Source organism: Desmodus rotundus, chromosome 10, assembly GCF_022682495.2.
Source record: "Desmodus rotundus isolate HL8 chromosome 10, HLdesRot8A.1, whole genome shotgun sequence".
Classification (NCBI taxonomy): domain Eukaryota; kingdom Metazoa; phylum Chordata; class Mammalia; order Chiroptera; family Phyllostomidae; genus Desmodus; species Desmodus rotundus.
This window is the reverse complement of record NC_071396.1, coordinates 108,854,099-108,874,722: the sequence shown is the minus strand read 5'-3', so window position 1 is coordinate 108,874,722 and position 20,624 is coordinate 108,854,099. Positions and strand designations below refer to the sequence as shown.

Here is a 20,624-nt window from a genome sequence, read left to right as displayed (position 1 = left end):
AAGACATTCCTTTCTGGACGATTCTGGTAACCACACTGGCAGTGACTACCACAGAGGAGGAGGAAAACATTTCTACCGTTGCAATCTGGGGAAAGGTCCGTCCCAGGTTAGAGGAGACAGTAATGACTGTGGGCTGAGCTGCAGAACGAGCAGAGGCCACGGTCCTGACAGCCTCACCTCGGGTTTCAGCAAACGCGTTGGGGACGCAGCAACGATGTGTTGTGGACGCACCAACGATGTGTTGTGCAAAGAACTCCAGAACACTTGAAACTTGCCTCTTTTTCCAGGCAGTTTAATTTTTTCATCTCTCACTCAAAATGTTTATGAGAACAACTAGCGCTGTGTATTCTTCCCGTGCGGAGCTCAGGATTCCGAACCCTCCTCAGGTCTGCGGAAATATGTCTGACCTCCCTCCCGATCCCCTTAACTGTCAGCTGTTACACTGATGAAATCCTGTCCATTCCTTTTTCCTTTCTTCTGGACTTCTTCACAAAGCACTTTTGTTGTAGTCTCTTTAATAGTATGGCTAATTTGCTAGTTTTGAAATTCTATCATATATGAATATTATATGTGTGTGTATGTAATAGTCATCTATGGATATGTATCCATATATATGTGTATATGTATGAATATATCTCTCCATCCCCCCAATCTGTTGTACCTGCTATTCTGGGTGTTACTAAGGAATGAGATCAAACCACATCCCCAGAATAAAAGGTCAGAATTGAATTAAATTAGGTTTTAAATCTTTTTTTGCAAGGTGCTACTTAGGAAGCAAGATGCTTTCTAAGATTCTCTTTTCTGTATATAATTTATATGATATATAATATATTAAATAAAAATCTGTTTCCCCCGAATGCTACTGTTTTTATATTTGCATTACAGTAACTAATGAAAGGGAATTGCTGTTTGGAGATAAGGTAGGCGAGTTTGTTAAATGGCATCCCAGAGTGCACAGTTTTGTCAGGGGAGGACGTGTCTAATTAACCTACCAGGACTAGGTATTGATTATATCATCATCAGGGCAGCCCCGGAACGTCATTGAAGGCCTATGTGCACACTGAGAAAATGGAATAGAAGTTGCCTTCACTTGTAATCGTGCTTGTGGGTGGGAGGCAGGTGGATGAGCCTGTCATTCTTAGTAAATATTCAAAGTCATAAAAGTTTTAAGTCCTTCAGTTAACTACTAAAATACACATAAGGTTAAAATATACCAACTCACATGATAAAGCAAAATAAAAATAATTTAGCAGGTTTACTTGTTATGTTGGTTTTTCTGGTACTGTATTAAAAAAAAAAACCCTACAGCTTCATTGCGATAATATTTCAAATTGGTAGAGTCCACACTGTAATTAGGAATCATTGTAATCAACATACATGTCACGATTTATAAGAATGTTCTGTATTCTTGTACTTCTTAATTGAAAATATTATAGAATTAAGATGCTTATAAAGTATAGGCGGATGTTGAATTGTGAATACAGTTTAGCTTCTTTCTGCAGTAGTGATAAGAACATATCTTTGAGCAACACAAAATTACATGAACATGTAACTCCATTATTTTGTTATCAGTATTAGTTTGGCTGCTGTTAGAAAGCAGTGTCTAGAAAGGGTTGACCTCTATACCCATGCGTTTGCCTGGATTACTATATTGTTTTCGTTGGCTTGTTTACTGGGATTACTCAAGTCAGGTCTCTAGGCTTTCATACATTTACCTGAAAAACAAAAACAAGTTGTTTTTTTTTTAAATAACTTTTCTAGGATAACTGCAGTGCTTTCTAAAGAAAACTTATAAATCATCCAGGTTGGCTTACATGTTATTATATTTTTCCAGGTTTAAAGCACTAACTATGCTGTAAAATGTAAGATAAGATCTCAGTTGGGGGTATGGGTGATAAATGATTGAACTAATCACCACTTGTTGCCCGTGGCCCCTCTCTGAACGACGTTATACAGTTACCATCCTGTAGAGCATTTTTTCCCGGTTTACGTGTGATTTCAGACTGCTGGGTTTTGCGTGCAAACGTTTCCTCGACCTCCTGTATTTTGTTGTTTGAATGAATAAAATGCAGTGCTCCACGATCACTAGTTTCATTTGTCACGGAAGAATATGAGGCAAGAATTTCTGCGGAATAATATGAACACGAAGAGTTAAAGGCAGAAAAAATTCAAACCCCGGCACTGTGCCGGCTCGGGCCTGGGGGCAGCGCTTGGTGCATTTACAAGCGCGTGGAGTTCAAAGAGTCAGCGTGCTTCAGAAGGTTGCTCCCTGCCCTCCCTGTTGAGATGGGATTTGGGTATTAGCATTCACCAGTTCCCCCAAATAATAGACATATTGCTGCTTTTTCTAGACTTCAACTTTACTCAAGTTTATTGATTTTTAAAATTTCAACTTATGTCTAGACAGATACATCTTTATATATCAATTTCTGTGTAGCACACTGCCTCCAAAATCTCAAGTTAGAAGTTGACCTTTGTTGATTTTTTAATAGGAAACTGCTAATTAAAATGCTACAAAATTATAACAAGTGCTATTTGACCTGTAGAAATCAATGTTATTAAAGGAAGAGGCAGTGGGGAGGCAGAGCCAACTGTCTACGTGTGGTCACACAAGCAAAGGCCCTTCTGGACTAAATTCTTGTGAGTTTAAAATGTCAAGCTACATCCCCGGTTGGGTGGTTCAGTTGTTTGGAATATTGTACCGTAACCAAAAAGTTGCGGGTTCAGTTCCCGGTTGGGGCGAGATTGTTGTTTTTCTCTCACATCAATGTCTCTCTCTCTCTTTCTCTCTCTCTTTCTCTCTCTCTCAAATCAACAAGCATATCCTCTGGTGAGGATTAAGAAAGTTAAAATACCAAGCAACATCCTCTGAATACCTGAAGAGGGACGCCCAACTATATTTGTAAGACATAAAACTTGAGACTCTCTGATAACTTATTTTTTTCACTCTTCAAATTTTAAATAATCTCCACTGATTTTGTATTTTCCTGGAAGTTCATTCTTAAGAACTCTTACTTATTCAATAACTTATTCATTTCAACCCTAATTCCAGGTATTCAAAAGTACTTATGGTGAACAAGACCATTGTTCTTTAATCAGCTGATTGGGTAAGACTTTGAGCTCTCCAATTAACTCTTAACATTATTAAAATTTCTTAATACAGCTTCCCATGTGGCTTCAGTTAAGCTGATTTTATCATATGAAGAGGATCAGATGAAAATTTAGATTTATTTTCTTTTTTTTTTTTTAGCTCACGGGATTGTACAAAGAAATGTCATTTCTCAGTAGCTTCTGGAAAAATAGATGACTCCTCCAGCCTTCCTATAATTTCCGCATGTCTATTGCTCTGATTAGAGTTCACTAGCTAGCGAATAGCTGGCAGCTATAAAGTTTGACTATTGACAAAATGTACCATTACATGTTCCTGCTGTGTACTGTAATTTTGGAAGCAATTTCTTGTACTCTCCTCTTTGATTCTTGTAACAACTCTAAGATGTAGGTAAAATAAATACTATTATCCCAATTGACAAGTGAGGCAAAATAGAGCTAGGTGACAAAATGTTTGTGGTATACGAAAATTGGGCACAAAAAAACAGAGAATGAAATATGAAGCTTAGGATGAGATCATGCCCCAACCAACATCAGGCTTCATAAATTTTTAGTCCAAAAAAAAAGCATAAGGTAATAAATCCCATCTCGAGCCACCAAAAAACAACGGTATGTTGAGTGTCCTCCGTCAGCAAAAACTACACCAGAGGACCCATCCATGACACAGAACACCGTCTCAGGTGCCAGGTTCAATGACCTTTTGTTGGTTTCTACTACAATGGAATAAAATATGCTTCCCAGGGAAGTGTTTCGCTGGTCACATGTATTCAATACTAATTTATTTTAAGGTTTTGTTGCACAAAAGGCAAATCTGAATTAAAAGAATTCTTGAGCAAGAGGAACCAAGGCGGTAACAGCATGACCAAGAAATGTAGAATTTTATATATATATATAATGTGGGCTGCTACAGAAGACAACACGTAACAGAAAGATAAACAAACCCAGCAAGATGTTATGTACACCCTGTGGTCTGCTACCCAATGCTTGCTTCAAATGCTTTCAGGAATGCATGAAAGAGCCCCTTTTACAAGCAATTTGGAATTTAGAATGCCATCTTTAAGAAAAAAGAGCATCAGCTATGGTAGAAAGGAGATCACCCACTCAGGGGATCTGAGTGAAATGCTCACAATATAGTCTTTGTAGCATCTTTTCTTCTTTAGATTTCATCCCCAAGAGTGAGGTGAATAGTTAGAGTGAGTGAAATGGGTAATTTGGGGGGAGTGGCTTTAATACTGAATTTTTTGGACATCAAGTTCTCTTTATATTTAGCTCTTTGAAATATAATTGTATTTATTAAAATAGGATAAACCTCAAAAACACAGACTACCTAAAACATCTTTTATCAGTTTTTTTATTTTTAAGTTTTTTAAAAATATGAACTTTATTGATTATGCTATTACAGTTGTCCCATTCCGACCTTCCCCCCCTTTCCCCTCTGCCCTGCACCTCTGTCCCACCCACACACCCCTCCATGTAACCCCTCCATGGAGGGCTGATAACCCTCCATGTGATCTCCATTTCTGTTCATCTGTTCCTGTTCTAGTTGTTTGTTTAGTTCGTTTTAGTTTTTGTTTTTTTTAGGTTCAATTTTTGATAGTTGTGAGTTTGTTGTCATTTTACTGTTCATATTTTTGATCTTCTTCTTTTTCTTAGATAAGTCCCTTTAACATTTCATATAATAAGGGCTTGGTGATGATGAACTCCTTTAACTTGACCTCATCTGGGAAGCACTTTATCTGCTCTTCCATTCTAAATGATAGCTTTTCTGGATACAGTAATCTTGGATGGAGGTCCTTGCCTTTCATGACTTTAAATACTTCTTCCCAGCCCCTTCTTGCCTGTAAGATTTATTTTTTCTTTTTTTTAGGTTTTATTTATTTTTAGAGAGAAGGGATGGGAGGGAGAGAAATATCAATGTGTGGTTTCCTCTTGAGTGCCCCCTACTGGGGACTTGGCCCACAACTGAGGCATGTGCCCTGACTGGGAATTGAACTGGCGACCCTTTGGTTTGCAGCCTGTGCTCAATCCACTGAGCTACACCAGCTAGGGCCCTGTAAGGTTTCTTTTGAGAAATCAGCTGATAGTTTTATGGGAACTCCTTCATAGGTAACTGTCTCCTTTTCTGTTGCTGCTTTGAAGATTCTCTCCTTATCTTTAATCTTGGTTAATGTAATTATGATGTGCCTCGCTGTGTGCTTCCTTGGGTCGAACTTCTTTGGGACACTCTGAGCTTCCTGGACTTCCTGGAAGTCTATTTCCTTTGCTAGATTGGGGAAGTTCTCCATTATTTTTTCAAATAAGTTTTCCATTTCTCGCTCTTCCTCTTCTCCTCTGGCACCCCCCCTATGATTCAGATGTTGGAACATTTAAAGTTGTCCCAAAGGTTCCTAAACCTCTCCTCATTTTTTTGAATTCTTGTTTCTTCATTCTCTTCTGGTTGAATGTTTATTTCTTCCTTCTGCTCCAAACCATTGATTTGAGTCCCGGTTTCCTCCCCATCACTGTTGGTTCCCTGTGCATTTTCCTTTATTTCACTTTTCATAGCCTTCACTTTTCCTATATTTTGCGACTATACTCAGCCAATTCTGTGAGCATCCTGATTACCAGTGTTTTGAACTGTGTATCAGATAGGTGTCTATCTCTTCATTGCTTCATTGTATTCTTTCTGGAGCTTTGATCTGTTCTTTCATTTGGGCTATCTTTCTTTGTCTCAGCACACCTGTTATGTAGTAAGGGGCGGAGCCTTAGGTGCTCACTAGGGCGGGGCAACCCACTTGGCAGTGTTGTGATGCTGTATGTGGGGGAGTGGTCTCAGAGGGAACAATGTTGCTTGCTCTGCTCTCTGCCAATTTTCAATCACTTCCCCCACTACCCATAAGCAAATTGGGCCCTTCTGGTGCTGATTCCCGGATGGGTGGGCTTGCGTACATTCTAGGACCCTGTGGGTCTCTCCAACGAGCTCTCCTGTGAGGCTGGGAGTTTCTCCTGCTGCTGCCTGAACCCCCACAGGTGTTTGCCGTCAGAGGTTTGAGGCTTTATTTCCCCACCTGGAACCCTGGGTTGTTTGGTCTGTCTCGTTCCCCAGCTGTTCCTCCCGGTTTATCTGCACAGACCACCTGCTCTACCAGCGGCCACATCACTGCACGTCCTCTCTGCCTGGCTGCCCATCTCCACCCCTTCTACTGGTCTGGGTGAGTGTTTCTTCTTTAACTCCTTGGTTGTCAGACTTCCATATAGTTCGATTTTCTGGCAGTTCTGGTTGTTTTTTGTTTTAAACTTTGTTGTTCTTCTTTTGGTTGTGTGAGGAGGCACAGTGTGTCTACCTACAGCTCCATCTTGGCTGGAAGCCTTTAAAACATCTTTGTAATGGGTATTGGAACTAGAAAGTAGTCAGGGGATGTTGGCCAAACCACAGGAGAGTGGACACACCGGCTTCCTGACTTGCAGGGCATGCTTCCCTACACAGTGAGCGCCTTAAAAGAGGGTCCAGATCTTACTCACTTTTGAAATCTCAGCTCTTCAGTTTCTGTTTCTTAAATGGAATTTTAAAATAGTAAGCTCTGGTTGGTGTGGCTCAGTGGATTGAGCAGCGGACTGTGAACCAAAATAGTGTGCATATTTTGGCTGCTATACAACAAAGGCGTGCAAATATCCAGAAGAGGGTAAGATTTGGGGAACTAAGCTTTGTGATTCACACATACATGGAAAGTGATAGGTGAAGATTTTTCTCATATATGCAGGTTTGTGTCAAGAGAGAATTGGGAACTTCAGAAAAAGAGGTTTTAAAAATTTATACAATTCAAAGAGCAAGAGGTAATGTTGGGGTTATGCAAGACTATAATAACTTCTTGTGATTAAAAAGAGGAGGCTCTAACTAGAGAGAGAGGAGGAGGAAGGAAGAAATTCAGGAATAGCTTTGAGAAGATGTCTTGGGAAGCAGAGGTGGGGGGTGGTCTCCCTTGCCTTCCCTCACCCCCTCACTCCAGCCTTCTGCACATCTTCTCCTAGAGAAAGCTGTCCAACCTCCCCCCCACCCCCCACTGACCCTGAAGCATAGCACAAGGAATTAAAAGGCGGTAAAAACCAAGTGCTGGCAGATACTGCATGGTCTTCATTCAGGGTTTGTAGGTGGTCAGCACTCAATAAGTGTTTAGTGACTAACTGGCCTTTGAGATCATATAAATTAGCTGCTTGATTTTCCTAAAACACCCCGATGTTAGGATAATTCATACTTCCCTGAATGTTTAGCTATTTTATCCACATCACACATGTATTTTATCAATTCATCATATCAATATCAAAACTTGGTAAATTTGTCTAATGTATTTCTTGACTAGCTTGGAAATCAGGAGAGCAGTTTTGCACTTTGGGATTATTTGGTTTTGTTTTTCTGTGTTTGTACATCATAAAAATGATGGAGAACTGCTGTTGGGCTGTGCCTTGTGACATCAACGATGTCTTTGATGTCGGCTCCCTTGTGCACTTTGATTCTCTGACGTTACGGAAGCCTCACACTCTCTTTGAAGGCATAGCTCTCTGACCGGAAAAGCATTACTAACAAATGAATCTATTAAACCAGAAAAATAAAATCCCAGCTACCATCTGAAGATTAAGTGTGAGAAACGGAGTCTGTGAGTGTCTTTCTAGATGGATCTGAATCCAAATGACAAAGGCCACTCTCTCACAGGTGGCAAATACCAAGGAAGACGCTGGTAGCTAGTGTGGCTGCGACTGCATGCTTCCCACTTTTGATGTTAATAAATATGTGTCTCCCAAATGTCCATTTTCAATCATTTCCTTTGTTATTAGCGACTGAGCATGTGCTGGAGAAAAAACTGTGTTGTAGTTGTGTGTGCTGGTGTGAAAACCACTTAAAAATTCTCTGGATGCTGCTTCACTAGAAAACCAAAGTGTTGGTCGCCAATGTCATTTTCAATATTAATATCCTGTGATGCTACCAAACCACAGTCAACCCAGTAAAAATTACATCCTATTACAGCCTAGAGTTAGGAAAACACTGGAAATACATAATGAAATCTCAGTAATCTTACATTTAATAAAGGGCCTCTTTTACTTTATTTTGAAAATTGCAAGCCAATAAATAAAGGAATAAATGACATTTTAAAGGTTTGAAGAGTATGATTGTCAGAATTCTGTTTAATTACATAGTTACAGTTCACATGATAACAAAAATGAAAGGTCATATAATATTACAATGCTAACAATATTCAATAACTCCTGGGTAAAAACCAGCCATTTAGATGTTCAGATCTCAATCATGCAAAGTTGTGGTGCAAAGTGGTATTTTTGAAGTCCTTTACCTTTTTTTAGTGATGGAGGAGATTTTAATATTGCACAACTATAAATGATCCTCTTGGTAGCAATCTCAATTGCAAATTTCTTATAACTATGAGTAAGACATTGTTAACAATAGATTAGTTTATGTATTGAGGATTGTGATATAGAAACTATAAATTCAGAAGGTAATTTTTGAACTTATATTTCATGTATTTTTACCAAGGGGAAAAATCACATAGATTTAAAAAGAATTTAATTTCCTAATTGTATTCTTGCCTCATTACTATAATATTTTCTGTTCTGCCAGATAGTTACATTTAATTTCCAGGGATAGTATTCCTTTTCACTCCATTCCAAAAGGTGGCTCAGCTAATACTTAAGCACAAATGTCCCCAAACTATTATCTGGATTAGACTGTGATTAAAAATAAAGTGTATCAAATTATATATTTTCCAGAAGAAGTAAATTTGTAATGGGTATTTTACTTCCTAACAGGGATATAGTGTCCAAAGTTATTTTATCAAAATAATCATAAGCATTCTACTTGATCAATGACAAATGATAAGCCCTGTAGAATATGTAGCATGACTTCACAAAGTATATATAAATTGCTTTAAAAGAATTTACAGAAAGCAAACACGTAACACACATAATTTAATACCTTTTGAAAATTCATAGGGCTAAGGATTTTGCAAGATGGGAGATTTCTGTGTGGACCCAAGAAGAAGATAACTACAGGGGGACATACGGAGTAGGTCAGAGTAAAATGTGTGTGTGTGTGTGTGTGTGTGCTAGGGTTTATGTAAAGGGGGGGTTAGGGGAGGCATACTATTGTCTGCAGCCAAGATGGTACTGGCTTTCACGGTCATCTGTTGTCAGGGAGTAGACTGGTTTGTTGCTGTGATTTATATATTGCAGGCTATGACTAAAATAATACAGCCTTAGAACTGGAAAGAATCTCTATTTTCTAATTCAAGTCTTCACAAAAATTTGAAGTCTTTTTCTCCACTCCCCCAGTGACACATATATTTTTTGATAAGAATAAGCACTGTTTCTTGAATTGTGCAACAGATGTGTAGTCTGAATTTTGTTAATCAAATAATTTCATACTGACTCTTGTCAATTTCTGATTGATACTGAATATGAAGATAACTCTATCATTTTAATATATATCATGTTAGTTTCTGATTTATATTGCATATCAAGCTAATACTAATCATTTTATTTTTCATTTTTCCCTGATTTTCAACCTCTCTGTCCAGTAGTTAATGATATTGAAAAACCATAAAAACTCCTTCCACAATGTTTTCTTTGAGAGAAGACCCGCAATGGCTTTAAAAATAAATGAAATCATTTTCTCAATCTTCTTTTTCTGAATTTGGGTTTTTAAATTTTGGACTCCTGAAAATAAGTAAGTCTTATGAGACTGTGGGTTACTTGGGTGAATTAAGACAACAATCAAATTTCAACATGAACACAGCTTACGGGGTCGGGGTAGAGACCCTACTCACTGGGGCACAATTCTGTGTCTACAAAATGAGCTGATTTTATGTTCTCTTTAAGTCTAAAATCATCCAAAAAGCAGAGAACAGATTGAGGAAGTTAATTGTATCAGCTAATAAAATAAGCCCAGAATATGGAATATGGATTAGGGTAGCAGGCACAGGAGGTGAGGCAAAATAAAAAAGTATTGAACGGAATTATTTGAAGGAAGTTGACACATTCCTATTACAAGTGTAGTTTTTCCTTTCCTTGAAATGTTTACAAGATATTAAAATTTTAAATGAAGGAAAGTATATGGAAATCATACATAAAACATAAAATATGGTTTTCATATTGTTTAGTCACTTTGGCTTCTGTCTAGTTTATCTAAACTTCAATTAATTGAAATAATTGCCTATGTAATTATATAAGGAAAAACTTGATGTAAAGTAAAAAAAAAGTCACTCCCCAAATTTCACTTGAAAGTGGAAGCTTTTCGAAGTTCACGTGGAAAAAAAACTGTAGCCCTGGTATTATCATTCCTTAACAAAGCTGGGACAGATGCCGTAAATAATTAAACTGGAGTGCTACAGAGTAATGAAAATCTCCAAAATAATAATCATAGTTACAGCATGGCAAATTAGTAGGAATACAACACATAGACACCTAATTAATTATTTTTTTTTAGCTTGACCATCATCTTAGAAAAGTTGTCTGAATTTCCAACAAAGAACTGATTGACAATGCAGGCATAGTAACACTTATACCAATAATTCATGACCTGCAAGCAACAAGAATCGCCCCAGAAAGCCGCTCTATTAACATAGCTGGCGATGAGTCCAGGAAGAGTTAGGAACATCTGAAAAATTTGGAAAACAGTTACACGTACAGGGCCTATTAACTTACAGGCCATGTGGCATTTCTCAGCTCCCACTACCTGTCCCTGGGAGACGCGATGGAGCCAAGGAAACATTCCTGGACCCGGAGCCTGCTAGGCGACCCCATTCCTGCCTGTGAATGGATTACAACATGGGTGGGTGGGGTTCAGTTTTCTCCTGAGCAGACATGAAGTGGGACCTTTACGCTACATGATCACTTCCAGAGCCAGCTAGCATTCCGCCTATCTGGAAAATGTGCCCCAAACCTCACGATGCCTCCATCGGAGTCTATAAACTACCTAACGCCTCATGTAGTGAAATCAATTATAGAAATGATCAACAAAGGCTCACATTCTCCTGTAAGAAGGTGAGGATTCATGGTAGTTCCAGGGAGGAGGGGGTGGGTTAAGCTTCCAAGTACGATTGTAGGGAACACACACATAGCAGCCTGTGTCTCTTCTGACACCTTCAGCCCCCGCCCATCTCGCTGATACTGTATCTTCACGTTGAAACTCACATGAGGTGGGCTCTACAAAAATGATCCTCCTGTGACTGAGGAGACATGTGACCTCCAGGATTTGCTTACATGTTCTTTGGTGTTAAACAATTTTCACTCAACTATAATTTTCACTCAACTAGAGGAAGCACGCTAGTTGGTAACATGCTGTCTTTGTGCCGTAACTTCAAAATTGGTACAGTGGATGTCGTCTTGCACACTCAGCGACACTCGTAAAGAAGGCCAAGTCTGGGACACGGAACCGAGGGTAGATGTTAAGAAAGTAAATCTGGACATTTTATTGGAGTCTTTATAATCTTACATAAACTGGTGCCGTCCTTCGCAGGTCCCACCATGGGAAACCACACTCCGTAAATTCACTGGCTAGAAATTCATTTGTGTGGCATATTACCTATTAGTGTAATTATTAATGTACAAGTATGTCTAGTAGGCAAATTTCTATCTATCTGAGAAGGCCACAGTTCATGGATTATACAGTATAAGTAACTATTAGTACAGTAATTTGAAATTGCAAGATATCGATAGACAGCATATGTTAATAGAATTGGAGAAAAAAGCATACTTTTCACTTTGAGCAGTTTTTAGCATATTATTTGTTTTAACATGAAGTGTTAAAGGCCTTTAGGCTCAGCCTCACTGAACATATATTGCCCATTTATTGCACTGTGTTGTAATAATTAAAACTGGCCCACAATGCTTTTATAAGAATACATGTGTAATTTGCTTAGCTTGCTTTCACTGTATCATTAATGGTCGATTTTAGGAAGTGGCTCAAATCGTCTAGGGAATAGTGTACTCATGCTTTTTTACAACATTTTCTGAGATATCGGCCAAAGAACGAGGGACAGACATCAATTTTTATGATGTGTTTCAATATCTACTACAAAGATCGCACGCGCAATAAATTGGATCTGTGGAAACTGCTAACAGTGTAGTTATTTATCAGTTCACTGTTTCTGCGTTGGACAGAAGGTACAACTGGTTGACCATTTCATAGGTGATAAATGATTTTCAGACATAATCGTCCAATGAAGACAGAGGAAAATTGTACAAGATACTAGGACTAGTATTCCAGTTAGTCCTTGGTGAAAGAAGTGAGGTTTACTTTTAATACATATGTTTCGCTTCCTTTCACGTGCTCTATCAAACAGCATCTTCCCCAATATGTAGGTAAATGTATGTTTCTTATTTCATTAAGTTCAAATGGTGTTAGTGGCCAGAACCTATTGATTCCTAAATATTTGCAACCTGCACAAATCAATTAGTTTCGAGCGCCTACCAGTCACTCAGTGAGTAAGTGAATGTTGTGTCTCCTTCTGCCCTGACCAGAACAGTAAGCTATTGGGTTAAAGTGATTTTGTACTTCTATGCACTTTAAACATAATATCATGAGTACTATTCATATTATCGGAGGAAAAAACTGGGGACATAAGAAATAAATCTGCTCGCGTAACCCTTCTGTGAAATGTGGATGCCCCCCAGGCTGTCTCTGCCCTGCGAGGACCCCCGATGACGTGGGTTGGGCTCCGTCATCACTGTTCTCTTCCCTCCTGGCGTGGAAATTGGGACCATCTTCACGCACCTGTCTCCATCCGGATGGGACCCTACCTGAGTCACTTCAGAAGGAGCCCAAAGATGTCTTTGGTTCGTAGCGAGCCACTCCCTCACAATGAGAAAGTCACATGTATATTAAAGATATAACCCTATTTCTCGAGGGAGAAACGTGACTTGTGGAGTGTAGAAGCATCTTTAGTCACAAACCTACCAGCCTGAGGGAGTGGGGTACAGGCCTTTGGCCACTCTGGTTGCTCCAGCGAAATTGATTTCATGAAGTTCCAGGAGACTGGTTCATTACCTTTTCATCTTTGGTTTTTGTAGAAGATTTATCAGCTTGTCATTTTTATTACAACGTGCACTGCCTTATGTCAGGTACGTTAGGTTAATATAAATTCTCCTATCTGTTCATTTAGTAATTTTGACTTAGCTACAATTTTAAGTATAGTTAGAGGTGTGTGCAGGAATAAATCTCCAAAGATGTCCCATGAGATATTTTATAGCATTATTCTCACTGCGATGAGCTTGGATAAAGACATGGGAAGGACATTTCTATCTCACAGACTCTTTTTATGAACGTGGTTCTCAGAGCGCAGTGGCCCAAGGCTGTGCCTGATCTTTGGTACCCTCTCAGGTGTGCTCACTGGCAACGATCACAAGAAAACGGTGTTCTCGAGGAACTAACTCCATGCGGCTATCGTATCTCCCACCCACCAGACACAAGAGCAGACTCAGCCGATTAGCAAAACCCTCCCCACCCTGGACTCGCTGTCTGTGCTCTGGGCAGATTAATAAAGCTGAGACATGAACCAGGGCCCCTGAGGGCCTTTCCCCATAAGTCCCTTGTAGAAACCTGTGGTCTCTAAGCAACAGCTCGACTGAGTGACTGGCGAGAGTCTGTTCTGAGCCTGAGGCCACTAGGAGCTGTGCTCGGGCGGTCTCAGCGGGGAGCTGCTCTGGGGTCTCACTAGGCATTTCAGAAGTGAATGCCACGGCTAAAGGAACGCAGAGCATCTCACCCGGACGCTAGGACGTCAGGGAAGGCTCTGCCATCGCCGGGAGCCAGCCATCGGCTCCTTGGCTCTGTCAGCACAATTCACAGTGCAGAGCGTTCGAGCAATTTTCTTTTTATCCCTGAATGCTTAGGATAATTATTTTCCACAGTCACATTAACTCTTATGATTAGCATCTTGCTGGGGTTTTCATACTTATGTGGGAGACGTAGAGAGTGTAGGTCATTGCTGAGTGCAGATTCATCAGAGAGGGACCCAGAATGATTGAATTCTGTGTGAATTCTCTGAAATGAATTGTCCATCTGCATTCAAGCTATGGATGGGGGTGAAAAAGCAGTGTTTTCACAGACCAGCAAGCCAGGTCCCCTTTCAAAAGACTACCCTGGATAGCTTAACACGTTTTGCTATTAAGAAGAAGAAATCAGGTTTTCATCTTACATGGGCTGGGCTCACTGCTGTTTCACCCCATCGGGGGGTATTTGGGCACTGACCACTTAGGCCTGTGGCATCAGAAAATCAGGCAGAATCGTCTTCATGTTTACTTGACTGAACCCAAAATTGACGGCAAAACTATCTACAATGACCTGAATTAGCCAAACTTCCTCAGTTCACAGGGAAATCACCACTTTCCTTTAAACCTCAAAGATTTGTTATTAGTGTGACAGATGAAAAAAATTATATGTAACCCATTTTATCACAGTCCCAGCCAACCTCTGTCCAGTAAAAGGAAACGAAAGCCCGGCGAATTCTGGCTGCACAGTTAATGGCGTGTCCCCGACGGCTGTCTGAGAACAGCCGTGCCATCCTAAATCTCTCCAGCCCTGCGCCTGCTGTTCCCTGACTGCAAAACAGCTCGGTTCTTTGTAAGGGTATTTTTATCTCTTTCTTCAACAGTGCCTCCGTGAGGGTCTTTTCTCATGAGATTAAATGCTGTCCGGCTGGTGATCTCACCCAGTCTTGCCCACGTAGCTCAGAAGGGTGGCCAAAGGGAGAAGACCCGTGGTCAGCAACAAGGGAACGCCCCCCAGAAGGACCACGGGACGTGACGAGGAGGACAGCTAGACCGGCTCTTCTGCCTCCGGAGTGTTCCTCCTTCTCATATCCTCACACTTCTCAGAGGAGCAGACTTGACTATATAAATACTTTTGCTAATAAGGAACCTTTTTTTTTTTTTTTTACAGCATGGTTTTAAAAATAGCTGTTCAACATAACAATCTTAATTTGAATGCACCAAATTATAGTTTTCAACAATTCCAGTGAGCGTGACCTGTCACCCTGAGCGCGCATTTGATAATGCTCGTTAGCTGTAGATGGGTGTAGCAATATCTGTACCTACATTTGCCTATAGACACGCACACACGCACACACGCGTGTGCACACACACAAGGAGAGCTACAAGGCCCTGCTTACTAGTGTGTTCTAATTTCGTCTTCCCTTAATGGTCAGTGGGGTTATTTATATGGAGAGTTACAATGCCCTTTGTAGGGCCGATTAGATTTGTCCCTGTCAAAACCTTCCAAGCCACACAGCTTGTGGTGGGTCACCTTTCTGTCGAAGGACCGGCCCTGTCATCAGATGGGAGGGCTGAGCCATGAGGACACCTACCAGGTACCTTACAAGCCTGTGTGGGCAACACTTACAGTGCCCAGGCTGCAGCTACTGTCCAACCCAAACAATTTTATTTAAATGACTATCCATACGATTTGGATTCTATTTTTGTAAAACATAGATGTCCCCCCACACCCAAGAAATTCAATAAATAAAGGACTTAGCCACAGAATCAAGGAAGCGGAACTCCAGTCTTGAACCTTCCACTGGGCATGGGGCTAGACCCGACCCATTTCAACTTCTGCTGCAATTGGTCTTCCAGGAGGCAGAGGGCACAATGACCCCACACGCAGGTCCAGGACAGGCTGTCTGTCTGGCCAGCAGTGGCTCTCTCTGGGTCATTGAATGAGGCTGGAGCTGTAGCTGAATCCGTAGCTGCTTGACCGGGACAAGGACTGCTGAGTCTCTTCGCTCTGCTCCGAGGCGTAGCTGGGGAAGGTCTGTGCCCGTGACATCTTCGAAGAACCAAACCCGTGACCTGGGGAGAAGGAACGGAAGGAGGGCTGTGCTGAGAAACAGATTCAGCGAAGCAAAAAGACATATCGGGAAAACAAACAAACACAGCAGAGCCCTCACACCCTCTGTGTGGGGCTGCAGGTAAGTAGGTAAACATGGACATACTTGGAACCTTCGTCTGTGATAAACTGCACACGTTACCTGCTGGGTGAATTTTCTAAGGATCTCAAACTTCCACTGTCTTTCGACTTTTGAAACAGAAGCAGACAAGCTTTTCCAAAAAAAAAATTTTTAAAAAATTTTTATTGTTATTCAATTACAGTTGTATGCCTTTTCTCCCCATCCCTCCACCCCACCCCAGCTGAACCCACCTCCCTCCCCCACCTCCACCCTCCCCCTTGATTTTGTCCATGTGTCCTTTATAGTAGTTCCTGTAATCCCCTCTTCCCACTGTCCCCGCCCCCCCCCCCCCAAAAAAAAATTTTTGATAGAGGGCCTGTAAGCTGCTTTCTTCATTTCTTTTATAATCAAGTTTGGCATACAAAAGCAAATTACACACTTTCTTCAAAACTTTCTGAGTAGGCAAACTACACTTCGTCTGTGGCAGTAACCATGAATTATCTATGGGGAGGGAGCTTTCGGTGAGAGCGTCCGAGGCCCTGGCTTACCCTGGCAGGTGTGTAAGCAACTGAACCCATTTTGTGATGCAGTTAACCCAAACGGTAAACCTTTGTAGCTACTCAAACTGCTCCCTGAAGTGAAATCCTACAGAAGATGTCTTTTCAGAAAATTCTACCGATGCTTCCCATAGTTCACACACTCCCCTACAATGAGAAAGTGGCCCGGCACGACTGACAGCAGCAATTACTGAAAAACTTGTCAGGGTGTTCAGCGTGTAGGGAGAAAGCATGTAGTCCAAGTCCAAGGCTGCAGCTGAACTTTCTTCCCATCCTTCAGGTTAACCAGTGATGATGAATAATCCTTCCGAATTGAGAATGCTAATTAGCTAATGGATGAGTGTAGTGGGAGAGAAGAGGAACAGGTCTGTGTGCTCTGCCCTTCAGACTGCGTCTCACCCGAAGGAGGCGACATCTTGAGTGTGATTTGTGCTGGTCCTGGTCCTGGTGGGGAGGCCTCCAGGGGAGACAATCTGTTACGCAGAAGCGTCCAGCGTCTCGCCGGGTCCTCAGGAGGCGCTGTCCTTCCCAAGGTCATACACTTAAAGCCGTTTCATTGTCAGGCGTGTTTTCCTTGCAGAGTCTGAGGCTTGGGATCCAGAGAGAAAATGCAAATGAATTGGGTAATCAAAAGCTAATTAAACTGCTGGAACCTCTTAAGGTGAAAATATTGTGAGAGCAAAATCTTGCTTTCTGGGTAAAAATCATTTTAGATTCACTGTGGACTTGATTCTTTTGTTAAGACTCAACATGAAGTCCTGGCTGGGTAGCTCAGTTGCTTGCAGCGTGGTCCCCATACACCAAGGTTGCGGGTTCGATCCCTGGTCAGGGAACATGCAAGAATCAACCAATGGATGCATAAATAAGTGGAACAACAAATCGATGTTTCTCTCTCTCTCTCCCATATCAATAAATAAAACATTTTTTAAAAAGACTCAACATGAGCAGATCAGGGAGAAGAGAGATGTGGGCACCCTCACTCCCTCTGCCCACTCCTGTGGTTCTGTGGCCCAGCCTCCTTCCAGTTGAGCTTCCAGACCTTTCCGCTTCCTTCCTCCTCTCCCAGGGTTCCAGAACCCCCTTTGTTCCTTCGGGCCTCAAAGCAGCTTCCTGCTGCTGCCTACCTTTCATGATCCCTTACAGGTTTTGTAACTTGACCCAAAGGTCTTTCAATAGTCCATTAAATTCTCCTAAAATCTCAGCTGAGCGTGGCTTCTCCGCATCAGAGCAGGGCGCTGACAGAGCTCAGGGGCATTGGTTACAGAACCGCAAATGCCAGTCCGAGTCCCCATGTGCTCCGCTCCATGTGTGTGCAAACACCGTCACCACCCGGGACTTCTGAGACACACGGCCTTGAGTTCCTTCCCTCTCTACCAACACTGTTTCTGCCCCATCTGCCTACACGGAGAGAATGTCTTTCTCAAGGTGTTTGGAGGATTAAATGCAATGCACTTAGAAAGACACTTGGGATGGTGAGTTCCCCGCAGATGTTATGTTAGTTGTTTCCCTTCTTTCCACGAGGAATGGGCCTGTATTCTTGTCATTCTTTTCCTTTAACGTCCCTGCTGTCCTGCACCACAGAGAGAGTTTCCGAACATCACTCCCCTGCAAGACCAGCGCTGCTTTCTTCATCTCCTCCATGGACGATCTGTAGTCTAACTGGAAATTAAATTATGATTGTTCCTCATGTCCACAGTTTCTTTAGAGTCAATGTGCAAATGATGTCATTGAACTCTTGTCACGAAAACAGCACGCCTCCGTGAGCACGGCGCAGGTGGGGGCGGACGCTCGCCGTCTGACTTGGGCAGCAGTGGGTGTGAGGACAGAGGGGAGAAATCATTAAACGTTTTCTCAGCCTGCATTTGAATGAGGCCCTCGGCACTGCTGGTGAAAGCGAAACAAAACAAAACAGAAATGAACTTTGTGGCTTAAATTAAAAACTTGCTGGAACAGACCTGTTCATGAAACAGAGACTATATTTAAATGCTTCCTGAACTTGCCCTTCAGCCCACCCTGGAGGGCAGATGAGGTGAATTGTACCCTAAGGACCTGAGGGAGGCTGGAATTAAAAAGCAACACACCTGTTAACAGCTATTTGTGTGCCTTTTGAGTTTGGGTTTCTACTTCGTCTATTCATGTTTGTTTTAATAGAAAATACTTTCTAGCCACCTGGTCAGGTGACACTGGCGATCTGGGAAACGAACACATGGTACTTACTCGATGGTTTGAAGTGTACTCTGGAACAACACTCCCCTCCATCCCCCACCCTTTCCCCCTGATGTGTATATAAGCCCCAAACCGAGAAATAGAGTTCTGTTCCATAAGGAAGGAAATATAATGGACAGAGAGAGGTTTCAAACATTTGCATTATTCTGACAAAAATGCCTCCAGTTCTGGAAACTTATGCAGACCACAGGCCAAGAAAGGTGAAGTCACCCTAGCCATAAAGATAAGTCTTTGCTTGCTCCATAAAAGATCCAAACCAGTAATAAACTAGAAGGAACACACAGGCAGTAGGAAGTCACTGAGTCAGAATGCAAGACCAGAGTCCCGGGCCAGGTCACACAGCGAAGAACAACGAGAGGACAGTACTGTTTGGACACCCTCCCTTCCCCGGGGAGGTGAGCGGGGTCCCTGCAGCTCATGCGTCTGCTTTGCTACAATTGCTAACACTCACAGTGCTCTTGACGTAAACTAATGTGTGAAGGATTTGTTTCTGGAGGAAATCAGAGGGTCCCAAAGCACAAAGCTTGCAGTTATTCATTGGTGAGAGCAAAGGGTCGCGGTGAGGCTACCTGATCTGAATTCATGTTAGAATCTGGGGGAGAGGGAAGGGTGCTGTCTCTTTAAATAATAGCACAAAATTTAAAAAACAAAGCAGTTCATGCTTCATGAAGAAGGGTGCAGCCTGGAGTAAAGGCATTAGCAACTATGGGGCCAGGTAGACACAGCGAAGACAGCGTCTTCGTCTTTGTTAACAAGTGCTCTGTAGCTGCCGGGGAAAAGGGAAGGGCAGGTCAGACTTGACACCGAAGGACAGATGGATGGATGACCACTTCGGGTGGACACAGAGGTCTCTAAGGGCTCTCACTGCAGTGAGTCCAGAGCCAGAGGCTTCTAGGGGGCAGAAGTGTCTGGGGAGTGTCTTAGAGGTAACCTACCACCTATCAGTTATGCTGAGAAATGCCAAGGCTCGTTGTCAACTTCTCCACTGGCAGCCATGTTTGATGTGACTCCATTCATTGTGACTACAGCTCAGACCAGACTCAGTGTGGGTTTGACCTCTGGGCTCTCCCAGGGGAGCCTCTGACATGCCTGTGGAGGAGATACCCTGGCCTGGGAGTCATGATCCTTGAAGGATTTGTTGCGGGCTTCCCGGCTCAGATTCAGCACGTGTGTTGAAGGGGTCCAGCAGCGTCACACCTGGGGTCTGCTGGGAGCCGGACCCAAAGCGTGGCCCTGCGTGCTGCTGCGCGTCCCGTCTTACTCGGGGAATTGCACCCTACCTGTGTATTTATACCTACATGGCTTCAGAGCAGGAGAAATGTCAGTGTTCACAGCCTAGTTCCTAAACACCTGTTGAAGTGCCTCGAAAATGGTGACATATGTGGTCAAAGAACAGCAAACCATTCAAGCAAGTAAAAAGTTTTCTCCGTCTGCTCGAGCTGCCGTAACCAAGTACTGGGGCGCGTCACCAGCAGACGTCCATGTTGCCAGAGCTCTGCAGGCTGCAAGTCTGAGGTTGGTGCTGGTGGGTTGGATTCTGGTGGGGGCGCTCTCCTTGGGCCTTCTCACTTTGTGCCCCCACGGGCCCTGTGCTGTGTGCTTTCCTGAGGTCTCCAGAGCTGCTTCTAAGGACATTAATGCAATGGGATCCGGGTGCCACCCACATGACCTCATTTAACCTTAATCACCTCCTTAACGGCCCTGTCTCCACATACAGTCACTTTGGGGCGGGCAGGTCAGGGTTCTGACCTATGAATTTCTTTTCTGGGGGGGGCATGATTCAGTTTTCAGCAAGGTCTAAAAAATA

At 42.3% G+C, this 20,624-nt stretch overlaps 1 protein-coding gene across 2 annotated transcripts in view; it reads right to left on the bottom strand.

Annotated features, from left to right (window-relative positions):
• Positions 1-8,139: 8,139 nt before the first annotated feature.
• Positions 8,140-20,624, bottom strand: part of DOK6 (docking protein 6) — a 243,176-nt gene continuing 230,691 nt past the window's right edge. For both annotated transcript variants that reach the window (XM_024580552.3, XM_053912854.1), the window contains one exon: positions 8,140-15,936. In XM_024580552.3, coding sequence (XP_024436320.1) covers positions 15,797-15,936 — 140 coding nt within the window. In that variant the 3' untranslated portion in view covers positions 8,140-15,796. The remainder of the gene's footprint in view (positions 15,937-20,624) is intronic.